The 23,322-nt window shown below is 41.7% G+C and overlaps 1 protein-coding gene across 1 annotated transcript in view; it reads left to right on the top strand.

Annotated features, from left to right (window-relative positions):
• PAXBP1 (PAX3 and PAX7 binding protein 1) overlaps positions 1–23,322 on the top strand; it is a 44,868-nt gene that overhangs the window by 4,124 nt on the left and 17,422 nt on the right. Inside the window, exons 2-8 of the mRNA XM_053308162.1 lie at positions 1,755–1,883; positions 3,279–3,452; positions 5,417–5,638; positions 13,667–13,770; positions 14,979–15,199; positions 16,246–16,435; positions 21,556–21,679. Of these exons, the coding sequence (XP_053164137.1) occupies positions 1,755–1,883; positions 3,279–3,452; positions 5,417–5,638; positions 13,667–13,770; positions 14,979–15,199; positions 16,246–16,435; positions 21,556–21,679 (1,164 nt within the window). The remainder of the gene's footprint in view (positions 1–1,754; positions 1,884–3,278; positions 3,453–5,416; positions 5,639–13,666; positions 13,771–14,978; positions 15,200–16,245; positions 16,436–21,555; positions 21,680–23,322) is intronic.

Here is a 23,322-nt window from a genome sequence, read left to right as displayed (position 1 = left end):
CCCACCGCCATGGGGAGGCAGCCGATTGCAGGACAGATGCCTCAGCGGGTGGGGTGGGGTGGGGATTCTTTAAATGCGGACACAGCACTGGTGTTGGAAAAGCTGGGTGGCTGAGGAGAATCTCTGGAGCGCCCACGGGACGGGTAGTGAGTGGCTTAGGGGAGACTCAGAACGAGCCCAGGGTGGCTGGGAAGAAGCACAGAGATGCTGGGAAGAAGCACAGATGCACAGAGATGCTTCCTCACAGAGACAGTTTCTCCTTTCTTATGGAAGACACTCTGGGAGGAACTACAGCCCACAGGTATCCCTGCTCATTCCCAGCCTCCCCTGTGTCATTCCACACCCCTCCTGGATGCTCTGCAGCTGCCCAGCTTTTCCCATTCCAGTGGTGGGTTGACATTTAAAGAACCACCCCAACCCTACTGGTACTATCTGGGGCAGTTGCCACGAAAGCAGCTGACGCCTTGTGATTGGGGGAGGTGGGAATTCCGATTTGAGCTTCCAATTCTTCTGGCTTGTACAGTCCTAATAGATCCTAGTTTAACAGAAGGATCCTGACATACATTGTCACATGCCACATTTTTGCCTAATATCTGCCTTGTGATTGTTTTTAATGAAAGGCAGTTTATAAATTTAACAATAAAAAATAAAAATGTCATTAAGCAGCAGAATTGCTGGTGTGCAGTAGTGCTGGAATTTTTATGTTTAAAATCAGGGATCCACAAATTTAGGCTTTACTAATCAGGGATCCACAAATTTAGGCTTTACAAATTTAGGCTTTACTAAAGGTAAAGTAAGCCATCAAGTTGATTTCGACTCCTGGCACCCACAGAGCCCTGTGGTTTTCTTTGGTAGAATACAGGAGGAGTTTATCATTGCCTCCTCCCATGCAGTATGAGATGATGCCTTTCAACATCTTCCTATATCGCTGCTGCCTGATATAGGTGTTTCCCATAGTCTGGGAAACATACCAGTGGGGATTTAAATCAGCTTGCTAGCCAGTTGTTATTTGTGATTGCCACTTCACCCTCTTATCTCAGATTCTTTTTGGTGCGCTCAGAGTCCTTAGAGAGAGGTGAGTTTTCTGTCATTTGCACTGGGATATGGAGATGGTAAGAAACAGAGTGAGCTCGAAAAGTATTCCTGCTTTTTCTTCTCCAAAAGGACAGTGGAAATAAGACTTCCAGTGAGGAGCTCTGTGTAGTGTTGTGTTTTTCAGAGGGCTGCTTGTCAGTGGTATCCTGCTTGTTGGAGAGCTCGGGGCACTTCTCAATGTTGAGCTGGCAAGTGGATTTGTAGGTGCCTTGTAAAAATCATATGCTCATATTTAGAATCCAATTTGTGTTAATAAGCTCTTGATTCTTTTTGAAGCACAGACTCTCCCTTCAAAATAAGGGATATCACATTATCAGTGTTTTTTTTTTTAAATAAAGTGGCAGATAGTTAAAGATAAAGAAAAACAACATGAAAAGTATATGTTGCACCTTTCAGCACTATGGCTACTCCCTTGCTTAGCTTAGCTGCAGGACTTCTTGAAATCCATTCTTGGAGTGAATTAATTCTAGCTGCAAGTTATCATAGTGTTGGGGTCACAAAGGTACTGTGGTAGGAATATTGCATGGGTTAGCTATTGTGGATAACAAATCAGATCTTCAGAGATACTCTTGGCTATCAATGTTAATATGGTTCCTTGTGCTGTATGGAATATATCAAAATATTTTCACAGACTATTTTCTCATTCAATTTTTTTTAAGAAACTGAAGAAGTTTTTAAAGTGAAGAAATCAAGTTACAGTAAAAAAATAGTGAAGCTGCTGAAGAAAGAATACAAAGAAGATCTTGAAAAATCCAAGATAAAAGTAGAACCCAACTCTTCAGCAGATGGTAAGTTTCATTTGAAATTATAATGGAAAAAGTATGATTTGGTGAAGAAGTGTCATGGGGTTCAGTGTGGTTATTGAAAATAAATATTGAAGGTTGTTGCCTGTCCCTTGATGTGCACGAAATGGATTTTGCATTTTGTTTTGAGCATGAAACAAAACGTAGATGGCCAAAACATTTCATCAAAACAGCGGTTGACCTGGTTATTTTGACAGAACAAACCTTGAAACATTTCAAGTTTTTGGCCATAGGGGAAAATGGGGAAATTCAAAACACCCCATTGTTCCCCATGGGTAGCTCCTAAAGACACCAAAGTGGGTCGAGTGGTAAGGTATGTTGGGTGCTACCTACCACCCAACCCACAAAAGAAATGGGCAGGTAGGCAATTTTTAACAAATGTTTAAGCTTTTCCTAAAAACTCTATTCCTATTCCTATGGAGGTTTGGGGGAAAGGTTAAACATTTGTTAAAAACCACCTGCTTGCCCATTTCTTTTGTGGGTTGGATGGTGGGTAGCATCCATCATGCCATACCACCCAACACACTTTGGTATCCCTAGGAGCTACCCATGGGAAAAAATGGGGTGTTTTGAGTTTCCCTATGGCCAGAACAAGCTGCACTCAGAGTGCACAAGTTTTGCATTGCAGTTTGCAGTGTATTCAGCAACAGACAAACAGGCCTCCCAAATAGCACTTGAAATGTTTCAAATCGAAACAGGGTTGTTTTGTTCTGAGCTCGATACAGGCCATTTATTTAAATGGCATTTTGTTTTGAGCTCAAGACATTTTAAACGGCCCATTTTGATGTCAAAACGTTTTGCACATCCCTATTGATCTCTTTCTATATTTGCTTTTGTTTCTCCCCATGTCCACTTCTTGCATCCTCTCTGTCTTGTTCTACACACACACACACACACACACACACACACACACACACACACACACACACACCTACCTGACTGTATCTGCCTTTGGAACCCTAGACACCTAGAAATTTTAAGAGGAACCCATTCATGGTGCACAGACAGTGAGCTTGAGCCTCTCCTCCCGCATTAACCTTCCAGCAAGTTCTAAGGCTGAATTAGAGAAAGAGAGGCCTTTGTGGTACAGACCTATGTTAATTAGGGCTACACTGTTGAGGCAGGCATTTGATGGGCATTTGATCCCTAAAAACTTTCTAGTGAGGGATTCTAGTGTGTTTTCTCTCTAAGTCCTATATTAGCTCAGAAGCTCCCTCATACATCTAGCTAATATTTTGTGAGGGTTTTAGGTTAGAAATTGTTGAGTGTAGTACCTTTGTATACTGCTCTGGATTGTTATATGTATACATTGTAAAATTAAAAGAAACATAGACATAATGTTTTCCAAGAAGATACTTCATGTACAGACTTGTTTTACAGCTGAACAATCTGCAGACAAAATAGGACAGATAAAAGATGCAGTTCTAGAAGATGGGGCTGCAAATAGTGAACAAGGGGAAGAGGAGATGGAAGTTGAAAGTGAGAAGGAAGAAGAAAAGCCAAAAGTGGGAGCATTTTCAAGTGCTTTGTCATCTCTGAATGTTCTACGTCCAGGTTAGAGCATTTTGGTGATATTTGTCTTATTTGCCTTAATCATATTTTTGTCCGATCTTGCTTCTCTTGGGGATCTGATAGTGAACAAGCCTGCTTGAACTTTTTAAAATTTAGGTTCTCTAGTCCAGGGTTTTTTAACCTTGGGCCCCCAGATGATGTTGGACTACAACTCCCATCATCCTCAGCCACAAAGGCCATGTCTGGGGATGATGTTGTAGTCCAGCAATATCTGGGGGGCCAAGGTTAAGAAAGCCTTTGACAAAGCATTAACTTCAGCTATTCTTTCTGATATTCAGGGGCCTTTATATGGCAACAGAGTTGCTAGTAGTACCATAATAAGACTAATCACCTTCTGTCTTAGAGATAGTTAAATGTGGTAGCTACTCCTATTCTCTTTTTGTATAAAAACTATTCCCCATAAAAATAGTGTCCAATGTGCCATACACTATACATTACAAGCTTTCATAAGAACAACCCTGTTGAATCAGGCCTAAGGCCTATCTAGTCCAGCATCCTGTTTCACACAGTGGCCCAACAGATGTCTCTCAGAAGCCCATAGGCAAGAAGTGATGGCATGTCCTCCCTCCCACATCTTGACTCTGAGGCCGGAGGCTATAGCCATTGGACTAGTAGCAATTGATAGACCTGTCCTCCATGAATTTGTCTAAGCCCCTTTTAAAGCCATACAAGCTAGTGGCCATCACCACATCTGGTGGCAGAGAATTCCATAGATTAATTATGTGCTGTGTGAAAAGGTACTTCCTTTTGTCAGTCTTAAACTTCCTGGCAATCAGTTTCATGGAATGACCTCTGGTTCTAGTGTTGTAAGTAGGGGTGTGCATGGAACCGGCGGTTCTGCCAGTTTGAAGGCGGTGGGGGTCTGTCCCGCTTTTCATTAAAATAATCAAAGCGGTTTACAATATAATTAAAACAATGCATAACTAAAATACAGTACTACAGATAATATAACTATTAAAATAATCGCTATTAAAAAATCTAAAAACCCATTTAAAATAATATATAAAAATTGAGGAGACTGAGAAGCAGATGCCAGCTGGGAGAGCACCCAAAGCCTGGAGGCAATGACTTAGAAGGTCCTGTCCCACATGCGCAACAACCGAGTCTCTCTCACCGTTGGCACACAGAGCAAAGCCTCCTCTATTTATTTATTTAAAATATTTATACCCCACCCCTCCAGTACACTACTGCTCAGGGCAGCCCACCAATACAACAGACACAATAAAACTAATAAAATTAACCAAATTAAGTAAAGTTAAAAGTCAGGTTTAAAACCACAATAAGTATTAAGTTTCAAATTAAAAGTTTTTTTTAAAGCTAAAAATTGAGAATTATAAAAAAAACTTAAAATGAAAGAACCTACCAGAAATGCAGCGGGAGGGATAAGTGCACCCTCCCCTGCCCTTAAGGGAACATCCCCACTGCCTCCAGAACAGTTCCAGGCACATCCCTACTGGCTAACACAACTCAAAATACTGGTGCTGGTTTTTAAAGCCAGAAACCCGGGTACTTAAAGAAATGCCTGTTCCACATGTTCTCGCCTATGCACTGAAATAATCTTTGAAGGCCCTTCTCTGTGTGCTGTTGCCTTTGAGGGTGAGGTGAATGACAACTGGGGGAGAGGAATTCTCTCCCCTAACAGGTTTTTATGGCACCTTTGTCCTTCAGATACCAGACCAAGAATTTCTTTTTCTCCTAGACCTTTATAAACTATGGTTTTAGTGATAACTTAATTGCTGCGTTTAGGTTGTTTTAATTTAACTCTCATTATTTTTAATGAATGCTGCTTTGCTCTTTTTTTTTAATAGAAAAGGGGCCTAAAATATCTTTTAAGTATTCTAGTAGTTGATAATTGCATACTTCTTGTGATTGCTGCTACTATGATTTGAACACTTATGATATGGTACAATTGATGGCTTTAAAAAAAAGTTATGATTTCTTTCTAGGAGAAATCCCGGATGCTGCTTTTATTCATGCTGCTAGAAAAAAGCGCCAAATGGCACGTGAGCTTGGAGATTTTACTCCACTTGATAATGATCTTGGAAAAGGGCGTCTTGTTAGAGAAGATGAAAACGATGCCAGTGATGATGAAGATGATGACGAGAAGCGAAGAATAGTCTTTTCAGTGAAAGAGAAGTCCCAAAGGCAGAAGATTGCAGAGGAAATAGGTAAAACATCAAGATTAGCAGAAAAGCTGCAATATGTTAAGTTTTAGATATTTTAATAGCACAGGGTTCTAGTGAAACTGCATGTAACAGATGATGGTATTAATCAGCGTATTGTTTCATATACAAGTACAGGTGGCCCTTGTTATCAGCGGACAGTATATCTGCTGTTTTGCATATCCACGATTGGGTCTTAGAGATCCAGTTTCATTATCTGCAAGTAGAAAAATAGGCAAAATCTGCCTATCTGTGGCTTTGAGTGGCCCGAAATGACTTCTGGTGTCATTTTTGGCCACCATTTTACGGTACAGAGGCATTTTGTGGGTGTGCTCTCATTTTTAAAAATGCAAATATTCAGTCGTTTTCAGAGTTTGGGGGGCATTGCTGGAAAATAAGGTTCTATCCTTTTCTTGACTTTTTTTTTTACCCCCTTGCTTTTTTGACCCTTTATTGGTTAGGAACCTAACCCCCCCAATTCCCATTGACTCAAGTTTTCATTATTTGTGGTTTCTGTGTTCGTCCCTTTAGGTGAGAATAGAACCCCCGCAAATAAAGAGGGCCACCTGTTTATGCATTTGTGCTTGTTTGTAAAAGTCATAATGGCTGAGATTCTGCCATTATATTACATATAAGTTACGTATATTATAGCAGTCCTGCAAATAAGTTCACGAAGTTACTAGTCTGCCTGACTACAAATTTGTGGATTATAAGCACAGTGAAAAATATTTTAATCTCAGATTGTTAAAAATGGGAGGTAAAATCTAGCATTGTATTACTATAGGTTTTCTTTTTGAAGGAAAAATACTTCATATTTGTGCATTGATACAATTTGTGTTCTTGTCTCTCCTACTACAAAAAGAAGAAAAAGAATACATCTGAAATTGATGGCTGTGTTTTCATAGGAGCATTGAATTGCTGGCTCCTCCTCCTAATTCTAATTCGTGTTATAGCAGCATCAAATATTTATATACCAAAGTGGTTTACATAGAGAAATAAATAAATAAATAAATAAATAGGATCCCTGTCCCCAAAGAGCTCATAGTCCACAAGATAGAGGTACTGTGCTTGGGTTGGATAGGGCCAGTAACTCTCCCCCTGCTAAATAGAATCACCATGTTAAAAAGGTTCCTCTTTGCCCAGTTAGCAGAGGTAGGCCTCAGGTTTGCTGCAAAATCATAAAAGAGACTCTTTCCAGCCCAAGGCATCCAAACCATCCCTTTGAGTCGATTTCCAGGTCTGATGTAAATCACTGGAAAGGCAATATTGTTTAAGTAACTAATATATAAATAACCAAATAAATGATGCATGTGCATTGAAAGCTCAGTCAACTGTGCAGTAGCTTTTGGGGATTTTTAGTGTATAAGGGCTTAACGTGCTGAATACGACCAGAACACTTGAGGCAGGGCTCTGTGTCAGCAGATTTCCTCAGGTAACCAATAGAGTGGTTGTTTTCACACTTCATTTCTGTAGGCCAAGATGTAAAGTCATGAAACTAGTCCTGTAGGTTCAAGAAGCGGGGCTCTAGTTCTGTTCCTTGTGAGTCAGCATGACAAAACTGCTTTTGAAACTGAGGTGCACTTCAGAATATGGCATGAATGTCAACTGTTCAAGGGAAAAAAGCAAAAGATCTGGACCGTGATCCATTGATCCCATAAGGAAATGGGTTCTGCGCCTGTGCAGGCACATCGTGGGCCAACTAAGTAGCTCCTCGCGACGCCCAACCGCCACCACGTGGCTTGTGTGTCTGTTATACTCAGCGGTTGGGCGTCCCTCAGTCAGTTTCTGTTTGACCGCCATAGCGTTCAGACCTCGTTTGGGCTTCTCGGTAGCAAAGATATGGACATGGATCGACGGGAGGCGGAGCGACTAGACATGGGTCAACGTCGACATCGAAGTCGATGCAGCACGGGTCTGAGAAACTTCCGTCTAAAACCGTGCCTGCTGATGACCTATTTAAAAAGCCGAAGTCATTCAACAAGAAAAGGGTAAACACAGTAGGAAGCATCATCATAGCCCTGATGTCGATCGTCGAGAAACATTAAGCCAACAAATACCCTCTCCTTCTTCAGCTCAGGGCTCTGACGCTGTTTGGGAGACGGAGGCTTGAAGGGGTGAACCTTCGTTGATATCAACGCAGGCACCAAGATCGAAGGAACTGAAGCTGCTGAATAGCACTGACGCCTCGAAGTCGGAGGGAACTTCGACATCGAGGAAGGGTATACGATCCAGTAAAACTCCTACTGCAGCTTCTGCATCGACAACGGAACAGTCAACATCGACGGCAATGACTGAACCGTAGACATTTCATAGGCACCTGACATTATCCCCTGCACACACTCCTCAGCAATCTCCCTCTACCCCATCACATTGTGGCAAGGATATGGAAAGAGCAGGAGGCAGTTTCAACCTTAAGAGAGTTAATGGACTCTACTTCAAGCACCCCTTCAGGGTCCACTTTTCATGGGTTCCTTAGTGCTGGCTTGGATGAGGAGGAACGGGAAAAAGAGAATTTACCTATTCTTCTGCCTAAAACACCATCTATATCTCCAAGGGGGGTGTTTGGAAATTTACACCCATCGTCTTCAGCTTACACAGTGGTTCCACCAAGAGCTAGTCAGGGTCTTTCTGAATAAGGAGTGTGCCTGCCATCAACGCAACCAACTCATATGTGTGGTTTCCGTCATTCGCTCCCTGGTGATTATGCAGAATTTCTGCAATGGAAGGCAAGACAAGTGTCTCTTAGGGATGTCCAGGAGCCATCACAGCTACAAACTGTCAGTTATCGGGAATCTCCTGCCCATCAGTCTGCACTACTGCTCCACCAACCACCTGCTGAGCAACGTCAGCAGCCAAGGTTGCAAGTCACCACGTCCTGCCAGACTCAGACACCAGAGGTGACTCAAGAAAAACCAGGGGGAAAGAGAAAACGTAAATCTACTCCTCCTCCAACTCGAAGTCCATCTCCATAACGTGATTTTAGTTGTTATGGGTCTGATGATTCAGAATCTGATCGGGCTAGTCGCCACTCGGATCCAACGTCGGATGTTCCTCCTTGCCTTTCGAGGTCACCCACAGAGGAGTTAAAGGCCTACCACACCTTGATAAGGGAAACTGCAGAGGCACTAGGGATGGACTTGAATCAGCCAGAAGCTGAGATTAAGGATCCTGAATATATTATGATGGCGCAAGCTAAAACATCGCATCCAGTAGCACTGCCCATGATCCCAGTGATAGCGAAAGCTGCCAAAACAGCTTGGGAAACTTTACAGGCATCGGCCCCAACATCGAAACGCTTAGAGAACCTCTACAGGATACAAGAAGGAGATGCTACGTACCTAATCCGGCACCCTGCACCGAATTCCATGGTTGTGGACTGTGCGACATCTAAGGGAGGCCGGCGCCATACGACACCTGCAGATAGAGAAGGCAGAAAGATGGATGTTCTCGACAGAAAAATTTACACAACTTCATGTCTGGCTATACGCATAGCCAATTATGCGGCCTGCATGGCCCGTTATACTCAACCTTTATGGGACATCCTTCAAGACTCCACCTCTATGACTCCAGATGAGCTACAGGATAGGTTTAATGAGATTTATCAAAGAACCACCTCGGTGACTAGACAACAACTCAGCTCCTTCAAGCACTTGGCAGAGATGGAGTCGAGAGCAATGGTTACTGCTGTATCAATGCGCCGCTATGCTTGGCTACGATCAACAATGTTACAGACTGACATGAAGGACCAGGTAGAGAACCTGGCTTTTGATGGGAAGGGACTGTTCCATGAGGACAGTGACTTGACAGTGGAGACTTTAAAGAAGTCAAAATTTACAGCAAAGACCTTCATGGCATCGACATCCTCGGCTAACTCCTTTACTTATAATTCTCGTAATCGAAATTATAGCCAACAGAGACCATACAAATATCAAGACAGAAAGGATTTTAGAAGGCAAAATAGACCCTTCCAACGATCGAGGGGATTCAACAACAATAATAAGAACAAGAACCAGAGCAATCGTTCTAATAAGGACAATAACAAGCAATCTTTTTGATTGCTCTGTCAGCCCACTGCATTTACCAACAATTGCCAAGGCCAATGTCATCAGTCTTGTAGTTGCCGGCTCCACCATCAGACTGGCAAGCCATGCCCAAGCATGGCACAATATAACATCAAACCGCTGGGTCCTGAGAATAATAACAGGATATGCAATCGAGTTCAAGACTCTACCCCCATTCTCAGGAATGAGATTCACCAGGGCAACAGCGGTACTACAGGAAGAAATACAAGTGTTATTAGGGAAAGGGGCAATTGTGCCTGTGCAGTGGGCAAAAAGATTGTCAGGTTTCTGCTCCCGCTACTTCCAGATACCGAAGCGGGATGGAGGGATCCGAGCAATCATGGATTTGAGGGGACAACGATTTTGTCTGGGCCCGGAAATTCAGGATGACAACATTGCAGACGATAATCCCCTTCCTAGACCAGGAGGAGTGGGCGGCAACGCTGGATCTCAAGGATGCTTACTTTCATGTAGGTATCCAGGAGAATCACTGGAAATATCTCAGATTTACTGTGGGAGAGACAATTTACCAATACACAGTCTTGCCATTCGGCCTATTGACGGCGCCGAGAGTATTTACCAAAGTGGTAGCTGTAGTTGTGGCTTATTTGCGGACGCAAGGTTTGGTTGTCTATCCTTATGTAGTCGATTGGCTCTTGGTAAGGAAGGACAAAGAGCTTCTTCGCACACAGATTGTAAAGATGATACGCCTTCTTCAGGACTTAGGAATCAACATCAATTGGAAGAAATCCAATTTGGAACCCAGAAAGCACCTAAACTTCATAGGCGCAACTCTGGACATGGAACAGAAAAGGGTCTTTTTGCCATTAGATCGTTACCAACGAATCACCTCTCTGGTAAAGTTACTCCAGGGCAATCCAGTTCAGCCAGCAAAGACAATTCAGAGAATGCTAGGTTTGATGGCATCCTGCAACACGACTGTCAGATACACTCGTTTGCGTATGCGCCCCCTGCAGCGATGGTACCTGAGGAATTTCAGACCCAACATAGACAGTCAAAGATTGCGTCTAAGACTACCCCAAGCAGTTTTAAAGTCACTACATTGGTGGATGTTGAAGGACAACCTACTACAAGGAATTCCGTTCAAACCTTTAATTCCGACCAGTTGGGTCACATCAGATGCTTCCCTACGGATGGGGAGCACATTGCAACCATCACTGTGTATAGGGGCAATGGTCAAAGTCACAGAGTCAACATCATATAAACTATCTGGAACTCCTGGCTGCATTCTTAGCAATGAAAGCTTTCGAACCCCAGCTCAAGGGGACAGTAACGCAGGTTCGCCTAGACAACACGACGGCAATTGCGTACATCAACAAACAGGGGAGCACTGTGTCTCCCATGCTATGTGCCTTGTCTATGAAAATGTGGGACTGGTGCATAACGCATACCATCTATCCGGTGGCAATTCATATAAGGGGTGTCGACAATCACCTAGCCGATTCTCCCAGCCAAACCAATCAATTCGATCAGAGACACGAATGGGAGATCAAGGAGGCTTGCCTCAAGCGACTCTTCAGCAAATGGGACCATGACAGTGGACTTGTTTGCCACAGCAACCAACAAAAAATGTCTGAAGTATTGCTCATGTGCGGGCATGGGTCCCGGGTTGCTGGGCGATGCTTTTCAATACAGTTGGTGCAAGGGTCTGCTATACCTATACCCACCAATTCCACTGCTCAATCGGGTGTTAGGCCAGATTCTGAGGGACAGAACAACTTGCATACCTCTAGCCCCATGGTGGCCACGCCAGCCGTGGTTTGCACCTCTACTTCAACTATCCAGAGGAAATTTTTACAGACTACCTCCAGATCCGGACCTCCTACATAGGGAGGGGGGTCAGGTGCTACATCCCAAGAAAGAGACACTACATTTGATGGCATGGAAGCTCGGATACTAAAAAAAGATTCTTATAAATAGCAGACGGGCGTCGACTAGACGCAGTTATTTCGGAAAATGGAAGAGATTCAAGGTTTATGCTAAGGACCATGGATTCCGTCCACTCCATGGTATGCTTCGACAAGTGTTGCTTTATTTGACAAGTTTGAAGATACAAGGACTGGCAAATGTGTCGCTAAAAGTACATCTACCGGCCATATCAGCCAAACACCCAGGATGGGATGGGATGGGGTATCGTTTTTTTCACATCCAGAGAGTAAGAGATTCATGAAGGGGCTGAACAACTTGTATCCCCCACTAAGAAGACCAATTGAGCAGTGGAGTCTTTCGTTAGTGCTCTCAGCGCTCACAGAAGCACCCTTTGAACCTCTACATTCTGCAGTTCTCCACATACTCACGCTCAAGGTGGCTTTTTTGATTGCCATCACCATGGCGAAGTGGGTGGGAGAATTGACAAGCCGTACACCCAGTTCTTCCCTCACAAGGTGGTGATGAGATTGGATATGGACTTCCAGCCAAAGGCGATAACTGAATTTTACCTTAATCAAGAGGTAGTGCTACCAACGTTTTTCCAATCGCCTCAAACAAACCTTGAAAAAGCCTTACATTCCTTGGATGTACACAGGGTGCTACTTTATTATCTAAAGGTGACTAAATCAATAAGAAAGACAAAGAAACTCTTTATTTCATACAGAGGGAAACAGAAGGGACACGCAGTGTCTCGACAGCACATAGCACATAGGCTTGTGGAACTTATCCTTCTGGCGTACAAGCAACAGGGGGTGCCACCTCCAAAAACAGTGTGAGCGCATTCAACTAGAGTGTACTCGGCTTCAGCAGCTCATCTTTCAGGCATTAAAATGGATGACATTTGCACAGCGGCAACATGGTCATCTCATCAGCCATTCATTAAGCATTATGTTATTGACCTATGCATGGCACGCCAGGCAGAGTATGGGAGAAGTGTCTTGAAACGGGTGTTGCTGTAAGAACTGCCTTCTGCACTCACCACCTTGGTGGAGAAGCTAGCTGTTCACCCATTTCCTTATGGGATCAACGGATCACGGTCCAGATAAATAGGTTGCTTACCTGTAACAGGTGAGCTGGAAGTGATCTGTTGAATCCATAAGACCCACCCTGACCGTCCTCACTGCAGAAAAGCAGGGGGAAAGGAAGAACGAAGACGAGGATATCTAATATGGGCGGTCTGCACAAAACTGACTGAGGGACGCCCAACCGCTGAGTATAACAGACACACAAGCCACGTGGTGGTGGTTGGGCATCGCGAGGAGCTACTTAGTCAGCCCGCGAGGTGCCTGCGCAGGCGCAGAACACATTTCCTTATGGATTCAACGGATCACTTCCAGATCACCTGTTACAGGTAAGCAACCTGTTTATCTGGACTGTGATCCGTTGATCCCATAAGGAAATGGGTGAATAGCTAACTTCTAGCAACGGGCGCATGCGTGCACTCAACTTCCCCTTTTGCCGGGCAACAACGGGGACAGGGAGGAACGCTGCCGCCCCCAAAACTTTGCTTAAAAAGTTGAGTGCCGGAGGGGGGAAAGCGGTGGGAGGGGTAAGTACTACCCCCCCCAGCCCTTAAAGCTACATCCCCCCCCCCCCGTGCCGGACCGGCCCCAATCCGGACCGGTTCAGAGGCCTCTAACATGGCCCCAGACCGGTCCGGTGCACATCCCTACTTTATATATTATTTTAGGGGGTCACAGTATCAAAACATTTGAGAGTCTCTGGTATAACCGAAATACTCAAGATTTTTAACCATGTTGGGAGGGAGCAAATGATCCAGAGGTTCTTCCCAGGTTGAAATTTCTCTCTAGGAAATCACAAACAAGGCCATGTTTTCAGCTTTCTCACTAAAGAAAGCATCATTAATGCTATGATAAATAAATAAATACACTACCTAGAGATATACATATCAGGCGGTATAAAAATGTAGGTAATGTAGCTTCACATATTGTATTCCAATCCCATATTCTCCATTACTTAGTCTGTGTATTATTCCTCCTGTTCGTTTTGCCTTTGTCCTCAGGCATCGAGGGAAGTGATGATGATGCGCTAGTTACTGGGGAACAGGATGAAGAACTCAGCCGGTGGGAGCAAGAACAGATACGTAAAGGCATTAATATACCTCAGGCATGTATTCAAATAACTCTAAAACTGGGGTCAGCAAGTGGCAGGCCCTGTGCCACATCTAGCCTGTTAATTGTCATCTTGCCCCTGATTGCTGATGGGGAAATATAATGTGGGCAAACAGTATCTGTGGCACTGGAAATTGGCAGCTGGGTATGTGGGGCATGGGGCCTTGACTTCACATCTGCCTCTTTCTCAGGTTTGTCAAAATGACCCTCTGGCACTTGACCAAGGCTTGTAAAACACAATCGTATTATGTTAAGACTTCATAGACCAGATTTGATGTGGATGGTAGATTTTAAGGTGCAGCATGCTGTCTTAAACAGAAAAATACCATTTAAATACCAAGTGAGAGATACTGACAAGACCATCAAAGTGTATGTACTGATTTTGATTACGATTGCTGGAAAAGGTGGAGTGAACAATAGTACTATGATTGAACTTTTTCTATGAAAAACTCCCCCTCGCCCCTTTGAAATCCTATATGCATGAGATTTACTATGATTTGGAGATATGGAAAGCTTTACTGTATTAAGATGTTTCCCTGGTTGAGTTTGAATGGGACTTTTTGACATAGAAAATATACAGGTTTGTGAGCTAGATATCTATCTATTAATGAGCTATATTACTGCCTTGGATATTATCTGATAGTTTGTATTGGTTTTTCTGTGACAGAAGTTAGTAGTATACAATACTGATTCTTCAGAAGTGTACTAAGGGATCAGCAATAGATAGTCCTTGGGATAGGTCAGGCACCTGGGAGATACCTCAGAATTGGCGACTAGAGGGCCCAAAGGTAAGAGGGATATATGGAGGTGGTGGAGGTTGTAACCATGGGACTTAGCAACAGTCCACTTTAAGGATTAGTAGAGCAGTGCTCTGTCACCCTCCATCCATACTGGAAGTGAGATGTTCTACTAAAACTACTTGCTGACCAGGGGAGTAGATCATTGAAGGACCATGTTCTGTATGCAGATCCCCCCACCTCCACTTTGTTCTTAAGCTTTTTTCATTGTGAGGTAATAAGAAATACTTTGAACTGCTTCTTTCCTTGACATTTGTATTTGTGTACATGGAAAATAAAATAATTGAGCTGGTGGAATTTCAGAGGTAACTCTTTAAATTTCCTTCAGAGCTGAATTAGCTTTATGACAAATTACAGCTTGCGTGATCTCAGTTTTGTATGTATTACAAATATTTTGTTCCTGTAGGTTCAAGCAAGTCAGCCTGCTGAAGTGAATAATCTGTACTACCAGAATACTTACCAGACAATGCCTTATGGTTCATCTTATGGCATTCCTTACACATATGCTGCTTATGGATCGTTGGAGACAAAGTCTCAAAAAACAGATAATACAATACCTTTCAAAACTCCGAGTAATGAGATGACTCCTGTTACTATTGATTTGGTAAAGAAACAGCTTAAAGACAGGTAGGACAGACCAACTTTTAAAAACCATAGACCTGTCCTCTAGATTTCTGTTCATCGGGCATCTTTAGTCTGGGGGGCAGATGCAGAATTTCTTCAATGGAAGCCCACTGACTGGATTCTCAATATAAAAAAGAAGAAAACAAACTGTGTTCAAAAGGCTGCTTGGATTACTACTTTGGAAGTGAAGCTTAAATGTGACCGTTTGCTCGTGTTGAAGATTGGTGCATCTTCTGGACGCTGAAAAAACATTGTGGCAACGAAGTGAAAAGACAGTGATCTTAGCTTACCACACTTTTGTGAGAAGTAGAAATTGGTCTTTTCTGATTAGGTAAACATTGTAGACATGAGGCTTAAAATTATGTTTTTAAAAGTTTCAAATATCATATCATATTGGAAATCGGAGGTACGAAGTTTTAAGTGAGCACATGCATCATAATGTAAACAAGTATCTTGATGTTCACATGCTCTTTTGTTTTTTATGTTTTTGTAAAAAGGTGAGAGTCAATGGCAGAAAAATAATGGCACCCTTAAATCTAAGGCTGTCAGCTCAATGTTGAGCTCCAAGAAATGTGTTCAAAATATGGTGTGCCTCTAACTCTGTTGGAATTGGTACCATGTCAAGGTTATACCTGTGTATGTAATGCACAGGATGGGGAGGAGAGATATGGTATATATGCAAGAAATGGCCTGAAAGAGAATAAGCAGGAGCAGCTTCTTTTGTAGGGCTATGTGTATGTGTCCAAATCTATGGATATCATGAGTTAGCTGGGGGATGGATGGCAGGAGTAGTAAGGGTACATAAGATGCTTTGGGGTAGAGAAGTGAGGAGGATGTGCATTCTCTGCTTCTTGGGGTGGGGGAGCAGAACAGCAGGGTATTGTTACAGTAGTTTAGCTTTCAAGGGTGGGGTAGCCTCTTTGTTTGTAGTGAATGGAACTTTTAAAAGTTGGTATTAGATCTTGTAGTTCTGTTCTAAGAGAGCTAAATAATGCACCTAGTGTATTATAGGCTTTTGGATGTAAATCTATGTGTCCATTGACCCTTAGGTTGGACTCAATGAGAGAATTTCACAAAGCAAATCAGCAACAACACGAGAAGCATCAGCAAAGCCGCGATGACTCTACCAAGACAATTGAAAGATTGGAAGGGTCATCTGGAGGCATTGGCGAACGGTATAAATTTCTGCAAGAAATGCGAGGGTATGTCCAAGACTTGCTTGAGTGTTTCAGTGAAAAGGTAAGAATGCAAATTATATTCATCTTTTTCAGTAACGAAGTTTAGTCTGTGCTCAAACGTGTTCTCTTGTACATGCCAGTGAAAAGCTCAGCACCTGTTTGAAGGTTTGGTTTTAAGTATTGTGAAAGCAATGTAAGTCTCAGTGGGTGTACAACAAGAGTTAAGTTAGTGATGCCAGATTTCTTATTGTTAGTAGCATTTGCACAATGATGACCCAGATCATTGTAGATTGCATTGCCCAGTTTTTGAGGTATTGAGTGTAGAAAAGATTATGTACCACCCTGAATCCGGCCCACACAGTCTGGCCCACACATCTGTCCCTTTTAATTCCTTGGTCACTAGACTTCTAGAGCCCTAGTTCCGCAATAGTATATTGAAGTCTGAGGCTGTTCTATAGATTAGATTAACAACAGCCAGCGATCTGCAAATAGCCATCAGTTCTCCGAGAAGTTCAGTGCTTCCACAGACATGAGATTTCAGGCGGTTCTGTACTCATCTGTACTGTTTACTTGCCTTTGCAAGTGTGAAGGATGTGTAAGGAAGCATATGAAAACATTGTGAGATTGCAGTTCTATACAGACTTACCTGGGAGAGAGCCCCATGGAATACAGTGAAACTTGTTTCTGAGTAAGTGTGCATAGTGTGCTGCAGGTACAGGTTCAATTTGCTATTTCTATAATTTAGTTTAATTTTTTTAAAAAATCTACATAAAATGTAATTAGTTCATAGAAGTTTAACCCTGTTATGGAATAAATGTGCTCTTGGTTACTTTGTGTCCAAGTTAATTGAATAATAACTTCTCCTCTGGCAAAGATGTTGGAAATTAATTTGGTGAACATTTCACCTGGTGAAAGAGTACCAGAAAAAAATCCAAACTAGGATTAGAAAAAAATGGTGCACTTAGGTAAACACATTCAGTATAATCTGGGCAGGAATTTAAAAAACCAAAGGGCAGAGGTAGCCTTTATTAAAACATCCTTGACATTAACCAAGACTGAAATTAACAATATTATGACCCAGGTCGAAGTTGTATAGGTGCAGTTCAGATGTAACTGAATTGTGCAATAGCAGTCCAAAGGGGTCTCTCAGAAAAATAATCCCCCCCACCTGCTCCCCCATTTCTGTTTGAGAAAACTAACATGTGGGACACAGCTCCCCACCCAGAAATGCATTTTGCCCCTTCTGTGTTCTCCTCAGTTTCCCTCTCCACTGTGAAAACACAATGAAGACATACGCACTGCTTCCCTCTCACTTCTCACACAGGTATCTCCCTTCCTGCTCAATTTTGGAGCAAAGTATAGCTAGCATTGTGAATGTCACTGACCATGAGAGGCACCAAGCACAGTTTGCAGATCTGCTTCTGACGACGGGGCTGGTGTGTGTGGGAGATATGTTCCCTTATTAGACAGTTGAGGAGAACTACGTATTGAGCCATAGTGGGGCTACTTGTAAGGGAGGTTTCTTATGAAGAACAAGTGTGTGGAAGTAACAGTGCCAGATGAACATGTTTTGAGTAGTCAACTAATTAAAGAATGCTTATTTAATTGAATCATCTGCCTTCTAACAGAGTCAGCTGAAACAGTTTAGATAAATATATGCTTATAGCAATGCTTCAAGATGTCCTTTTGGGATAACAATGGAAATATAGCTTTTCATTCCCTATCTCAGTGATACATGAAGAACAAAATAACCTCTCAAAATAAACGAATCTCAAAATCACAATCCCACACATTAAAATTTGCCTTCATCTACTGAGATTGGTCCCTTTTGGCGTAAGATTAAACCTTGCAGCCCAAGTTTTGAGGAGTAATTTTTTAAAAAATCAAGAATGTGGTCATTGTTTCCATATGTTATCTGAACTACTGTATAGCACACTACTTATATAAATTGCAACAGTAGCATTTTTTAAAAAGTACACTCAAAACACAGCCCTAAGGAAGCTGTAAAAAACATCACATACAGAAAAACTCTAAACCCAAGTAGATTTCACATGAAATAAATTTCTTGAAGCACATAATTCAGTGGAAAGACAAGGCATTTAAAATATAGTTCATTTCCATATGTCTAAACCAAATCAAGCCAATATAGAAAGTAACTAGTAAACAATTGAGTATAGGAGTAAAGGTAAACATTAAGTGGATGTTGAGATTCCTTCCAACAAAATATCAGCAGGTCTTGATAATGTTACCACATTTTTCCTGTATGGCAATCTAAATTCAGATTTCTGTTTAGTAAAATAAATTATATGATCTGTATAATAATGGCTTTGAACTGTTCTGCCAACTAAACATTTGACGCTTTTCAGCAAATGAGAGATCACATAAAGTACAGGATAGGTAGCCTTGTTTTTCAGGGGGGTGGGGGAAATGGTGTTAAACAAGAGGAAGGACCTTAGCTCAGTGGAAGAGCATCTGCTTTGCATGCAGAAGGTTTCGAGTTCAATCCCTGACATCTCCAGGTAGGGCTGGGGAAAACTCATTTGAAACTCTGGAAAACTGCTGCTGGTTAGACATAGCATTACTGAGCTAGATGGGCTAGTGGTCTAACTCTGTATAAGGCAGCTTCCAGTGTAACCTATGTAAGACTGAAAAGGGCACAGTGAACTTGTAGCTGCCAGTAGGATTTACTGTCACTTTGAAAATGTGCATCTTTAACACCTATGCTGCATTTTGACTGCTGCAGGAGCAGTCCGATTGATCTTTCAGCAACGCAGTTGTGTTGGAGGGCTTATGAGGGACACATGAGGCAGAGCTAGATAGTTTGGCCTTGCTTGTGTTTCCTAGAATGTGACAACTACAGGAATTATACAGTTGTGCTACCTGCCTTTTGCTGTGCCCTTTTCTTATGTTTGTTTCTCCCCACCCCTCTTCCTTCTTGGAGTTGTCAAAGTTTGAATTGAGTATTGACTAAGAAAGTAAACACCTGAGTAAAGCTGGAGCTTTGAGGATGATTGTTTTCATTCCGTTGAAGCAGGCACAAGGTGCCCATTGTCTGTGGGAGGATAAAGTGTGCCTATGTAGTTATGTGCTGCTTACAACGAATGAAAGAAATGATGCAGAAATGAGAGAGGGAACCTCCAATGTACACTGGAGATGTTAATTACTATTAAGATAAATGCATTTCAAGTCACTGATTCTTCTACTGAGACCTTGGTTAAACAAAGCAGTCATCTGTGCAACATCAGAATAACTTAACAAAAGACTGCTGCATTCATTCAGTGCTCCTGAAAAAGAATCACTGACTAAATGCATTGGGCATAAATATATATATATCTAAATCCAGTACACATTATTTTGAGGTTTCCTCTCTTAGTGCTCACTTTGTGCCACTTGGTGTCCTAGTCTGCTCATTCTCGAATTGCTGACAGCAAAATGTGCATAGAGTAGCCTAAATAAATTAAGCAAAACTTGTCTCTAATGTGTATATAGTAATGTGTGTAACTAGTTTTAGACTTGTGTGAATGTAAGTGCTCTGTCTAGATCTTGCTAGTCCCTTAAGGATTTTGTTGAAAATATGCTCAGTCATTGGTTCACATGATTAATTTCTAATTGTCCCTTGAATTTTCCTCCCCTCCCACCTCATTAAATATATTGAATAAAATACTGCAAAGATAACGTTTCTGACAACAGACATGTAGATCTATTGCAACCCTTTAATACAAGCTGCTTGTTGTTGCATCTCCTTTTAGGAAGAAGTATACAAATTCAGAGGTCACTTTTCCTTTGAAATGATCTGCCTTTTCTATGTCACTTCTAGAGGAAACTATTTTGATTCTCTGTGTTAAATAAATAATTAGAATGGCTTCATGAAATGCTGAGGTAATTGGGAAGTCCCTGCTGTAAAACAGAACAATTGTGTTGTTAATGTAACAGTTAACATTGCAGCTAAAAACAAATTTGGAATTATTTGGTCAGTACTTCAGTAGAAGAAAAGAAATTGATGGTGGATTCAGATGACCAATCAGAGGGGCTGTGGCAGCTTTAAATACAGTTGTATGGAGGCTTCTTCAAATGGGGAGCTGGTTGTTTACAATGACTTACTGCACAAGATTTCCAAGTTTTCATAGCACCACTGTAAACCCAGAGCTTTTAGATGTTTGAGAGAAATGCAAAGCATTCCCTCTGATTCTGTTCCCCCTAACCCCCACATTTCTAAACTTCTGCCTTCTACTTTAGGGGCTCTTTGTTTTCAAATGAATGCCTCATCAGGCTTGTATTAATAGACTTGGTGCTAAAAGCCAGATTTTCCTTTTCACTCTTGAAACTGTAATTTAGATTTTTAGCTAGCGATATGACCGATGCTAGCTGTGGCAACAGCCTCAAACACTTCTAATTAAGTTCCTTTGAAACAAATGGTTCAAATATTATTTAAGATCAGGGTGTTGTGCTGCAGTCATGCAAGGATTGTCCTATGTACATAATTGCTTGCTTAAGAAAATTCTTAAAAACTAAACAAAATCAAAAATTTGGTAATGTTGTTAAAATGAAGGTTCAAACATTTCAAAAGCTTTTGAAATGTTTAAATGTTCGTTTTATTGCACAACACTACTAGATTAGTGGATGGTTTGCTGATTTTTGATACTCTGTTATTACTCATAGTTCATACTGGATTTACAAACTAAACCTATTCAGATGTCTGTCTTATACTGTATACATGATTTTTATTTTGAAACCATCTTTCTAAATTGCCTCTAAAAGAAATACATACTAGTGCTTGTAAATACGCTCCTCACCTGATCACCTGTGGCAAATAAGAATTGCCTCCAAGTGACCAGATAGGAAAACTTTTTGTAGAATGAAAGAGATCCTCTTATGTTTCAGGCTATTCCATTTGAAGCAATTTTGTCTGATATGGGTGTGTTGACAGACTGGCTAGTAAATGTCCCTGTAGACTAGAAACTTGTGTGGGCTTCTTTGTTGACCAACTTTTAATGCTTTCAGTCAGGTTGCTTGTCAACTTCTTTCTGCATGCTTTTGAGTTAAATAGCAGTGCTGGGGAAAAAATGTAAAAACGAAGTGGTGCATCTAAAGGTGCAAGCAGTACACTGTGGAATAGTGTGGCATCCCAGACAGTTAAGCACATGAAGACTCTTTTTATTATGAAGTATTATATTTTTACAGGTGCTCCTGATAAACGAACTCGAATCAGCAATACACCAGCTGTACAAACAGCGAGCTTCCCGCCTTGTCCAAAGACGACAAGATGATATTAAAGATGAATCTTCGGAGTTTTCAAGCCATTCAAGTCAGTCCATCTTGAAGGTTTTTATTATTCATTAAACAACCTTGTTTACTTAGTGCAGTTAATTTTAAAGTGAAACTACAACGCATGTTTGGTTGTAAGCCTGGTAGAAATAAACTTGGTTTAAGAATTGTAGCTAAACTCTAAGGTGCTTTCCCTGTTGTCTCAGTGATTGAAAATAGTAATGTTTTGCTTTGGCCCCTGTTACTAGTTAGTGTATGTGTGACTACGTACTGTCTTCATTTCATTCCCTGAAAGCATTTTGCAGAATGTTCTCTAAACCTGAAAGCCATTTAGGCTGTTTTGCCAACAGGGTTGTTACAATGATATTGGGTTCTGATGCTTAAAACAAAACAACAACAAAAAATCAAACATTGATTAAAGGTATAGTTTGTCATGCATTTTCTTACTCTAATTATTAAATACAGGGAATATAAAATCTTGTGCTAACATTCTCATTTGTTATGTATATTACACAATTTTGCTAGGACAAATTGTAAAATAAATTATGCAAAAGATGCATGAAAAGTGAGTATGTAACATTTCCCATGAAAGCCTATTCCTCTTTGATGCAGGCTGGTAGCTGATAATTAAACCACATTCATCCATCAATCCTCTCCCCCACTCCTCAAGTTCTTGTTGCTCTTAAATGCTCAGTATACAACCATTATTAGGTATCAAGTAACACCCTACTCTGATACTCATGGTTTAACACCTACTGAAAATTTGTTTGTTCCTGTTACGTATCAATGACACTCACCAGGAATAGAAATCTGACCTGTTAGAATGGTGTAAAAGGGCTATTTTCCTCCTTCTGACCTTTTTCCTTTTTTATAAATGTTGAACACTGGGACAGTTCAGATGAATATGGCCCCTACTGGCCCCCTATATACAGGAAAGACACACCAAGAATGTGCCCGCCCCAGTGTAATTCAAGGACATGCCAGCACATATTCAGCACGTCCTTTAATCATATGTGAGGGTTGTTAGTTGGAATTGCTCCTCTACACGCACTCCAAAACCCTGTTTAAACATCATTAAAGGATAGCACATCCTTTAACGGTGTTGGTGCAGGTGCATTCTTGATGTATCCCCGCCTTCATTCGTGTAGGGGGCTGGTGGGGGCCATGTTAATCTGAACTGTTCCACTAATATATATTTTCCATGTTGTACAAAAAGAAAGAAGTATTTGCTGTTTACTGAAGCGAATGATATGAAGACAGTGGCTGACATCTTGACTAATGAAGTACCAGTTCTTCTGAAAAGTTCAACTAAATCAGCTTCATTACTGGCTCAGTGATGGGGGGATATTTTTGTGACTTCCTTTTCCCCAAGAAGCACTCTGTGCCACGAGAAAATATGTCCCTGAGGGTCATGCAGGGACAAGAGGACTTCTGGGGGAAGGAGTGGTTGTTGAAATCTCACCCCCCCCCCCCAAACGCACACACACTAGCACTGGTACAGTGTGAGTCTGGAACTCTTCAAAAGCACAGTTGCTGTACTGGTGCTTCTCCTGTTGCACTGGTACTTCATTAGCAGAATGTCTGTCACTGGCTTTGCCATTATTTGGTTTGCACATAGTGGTGAAGACACTCGAGTATTGGTCCAAATTCGGAATATCTTCAGAAGGCAATTCAGTTACCATC

This window comes from Hemicordylus capensis, chromosome 3 (assembly GCF_027244095.1).
Source record: "Hemicordylus capensis ecotype Gifberg chromosome 3, rHemCap1.1.pri, whole genome shotgun sequence".
Lineage (NCBI taxonomy): Eukaryota > Metazoa > Chordata > Lepidosauria > Squamata > Cordylidae > Hemicordylus > Hemicordylus capensis.
Note: the sequence above shows the minus strand (reverse complement) of the source record. Positions and strands in the feature narration are given on the sequence as shown.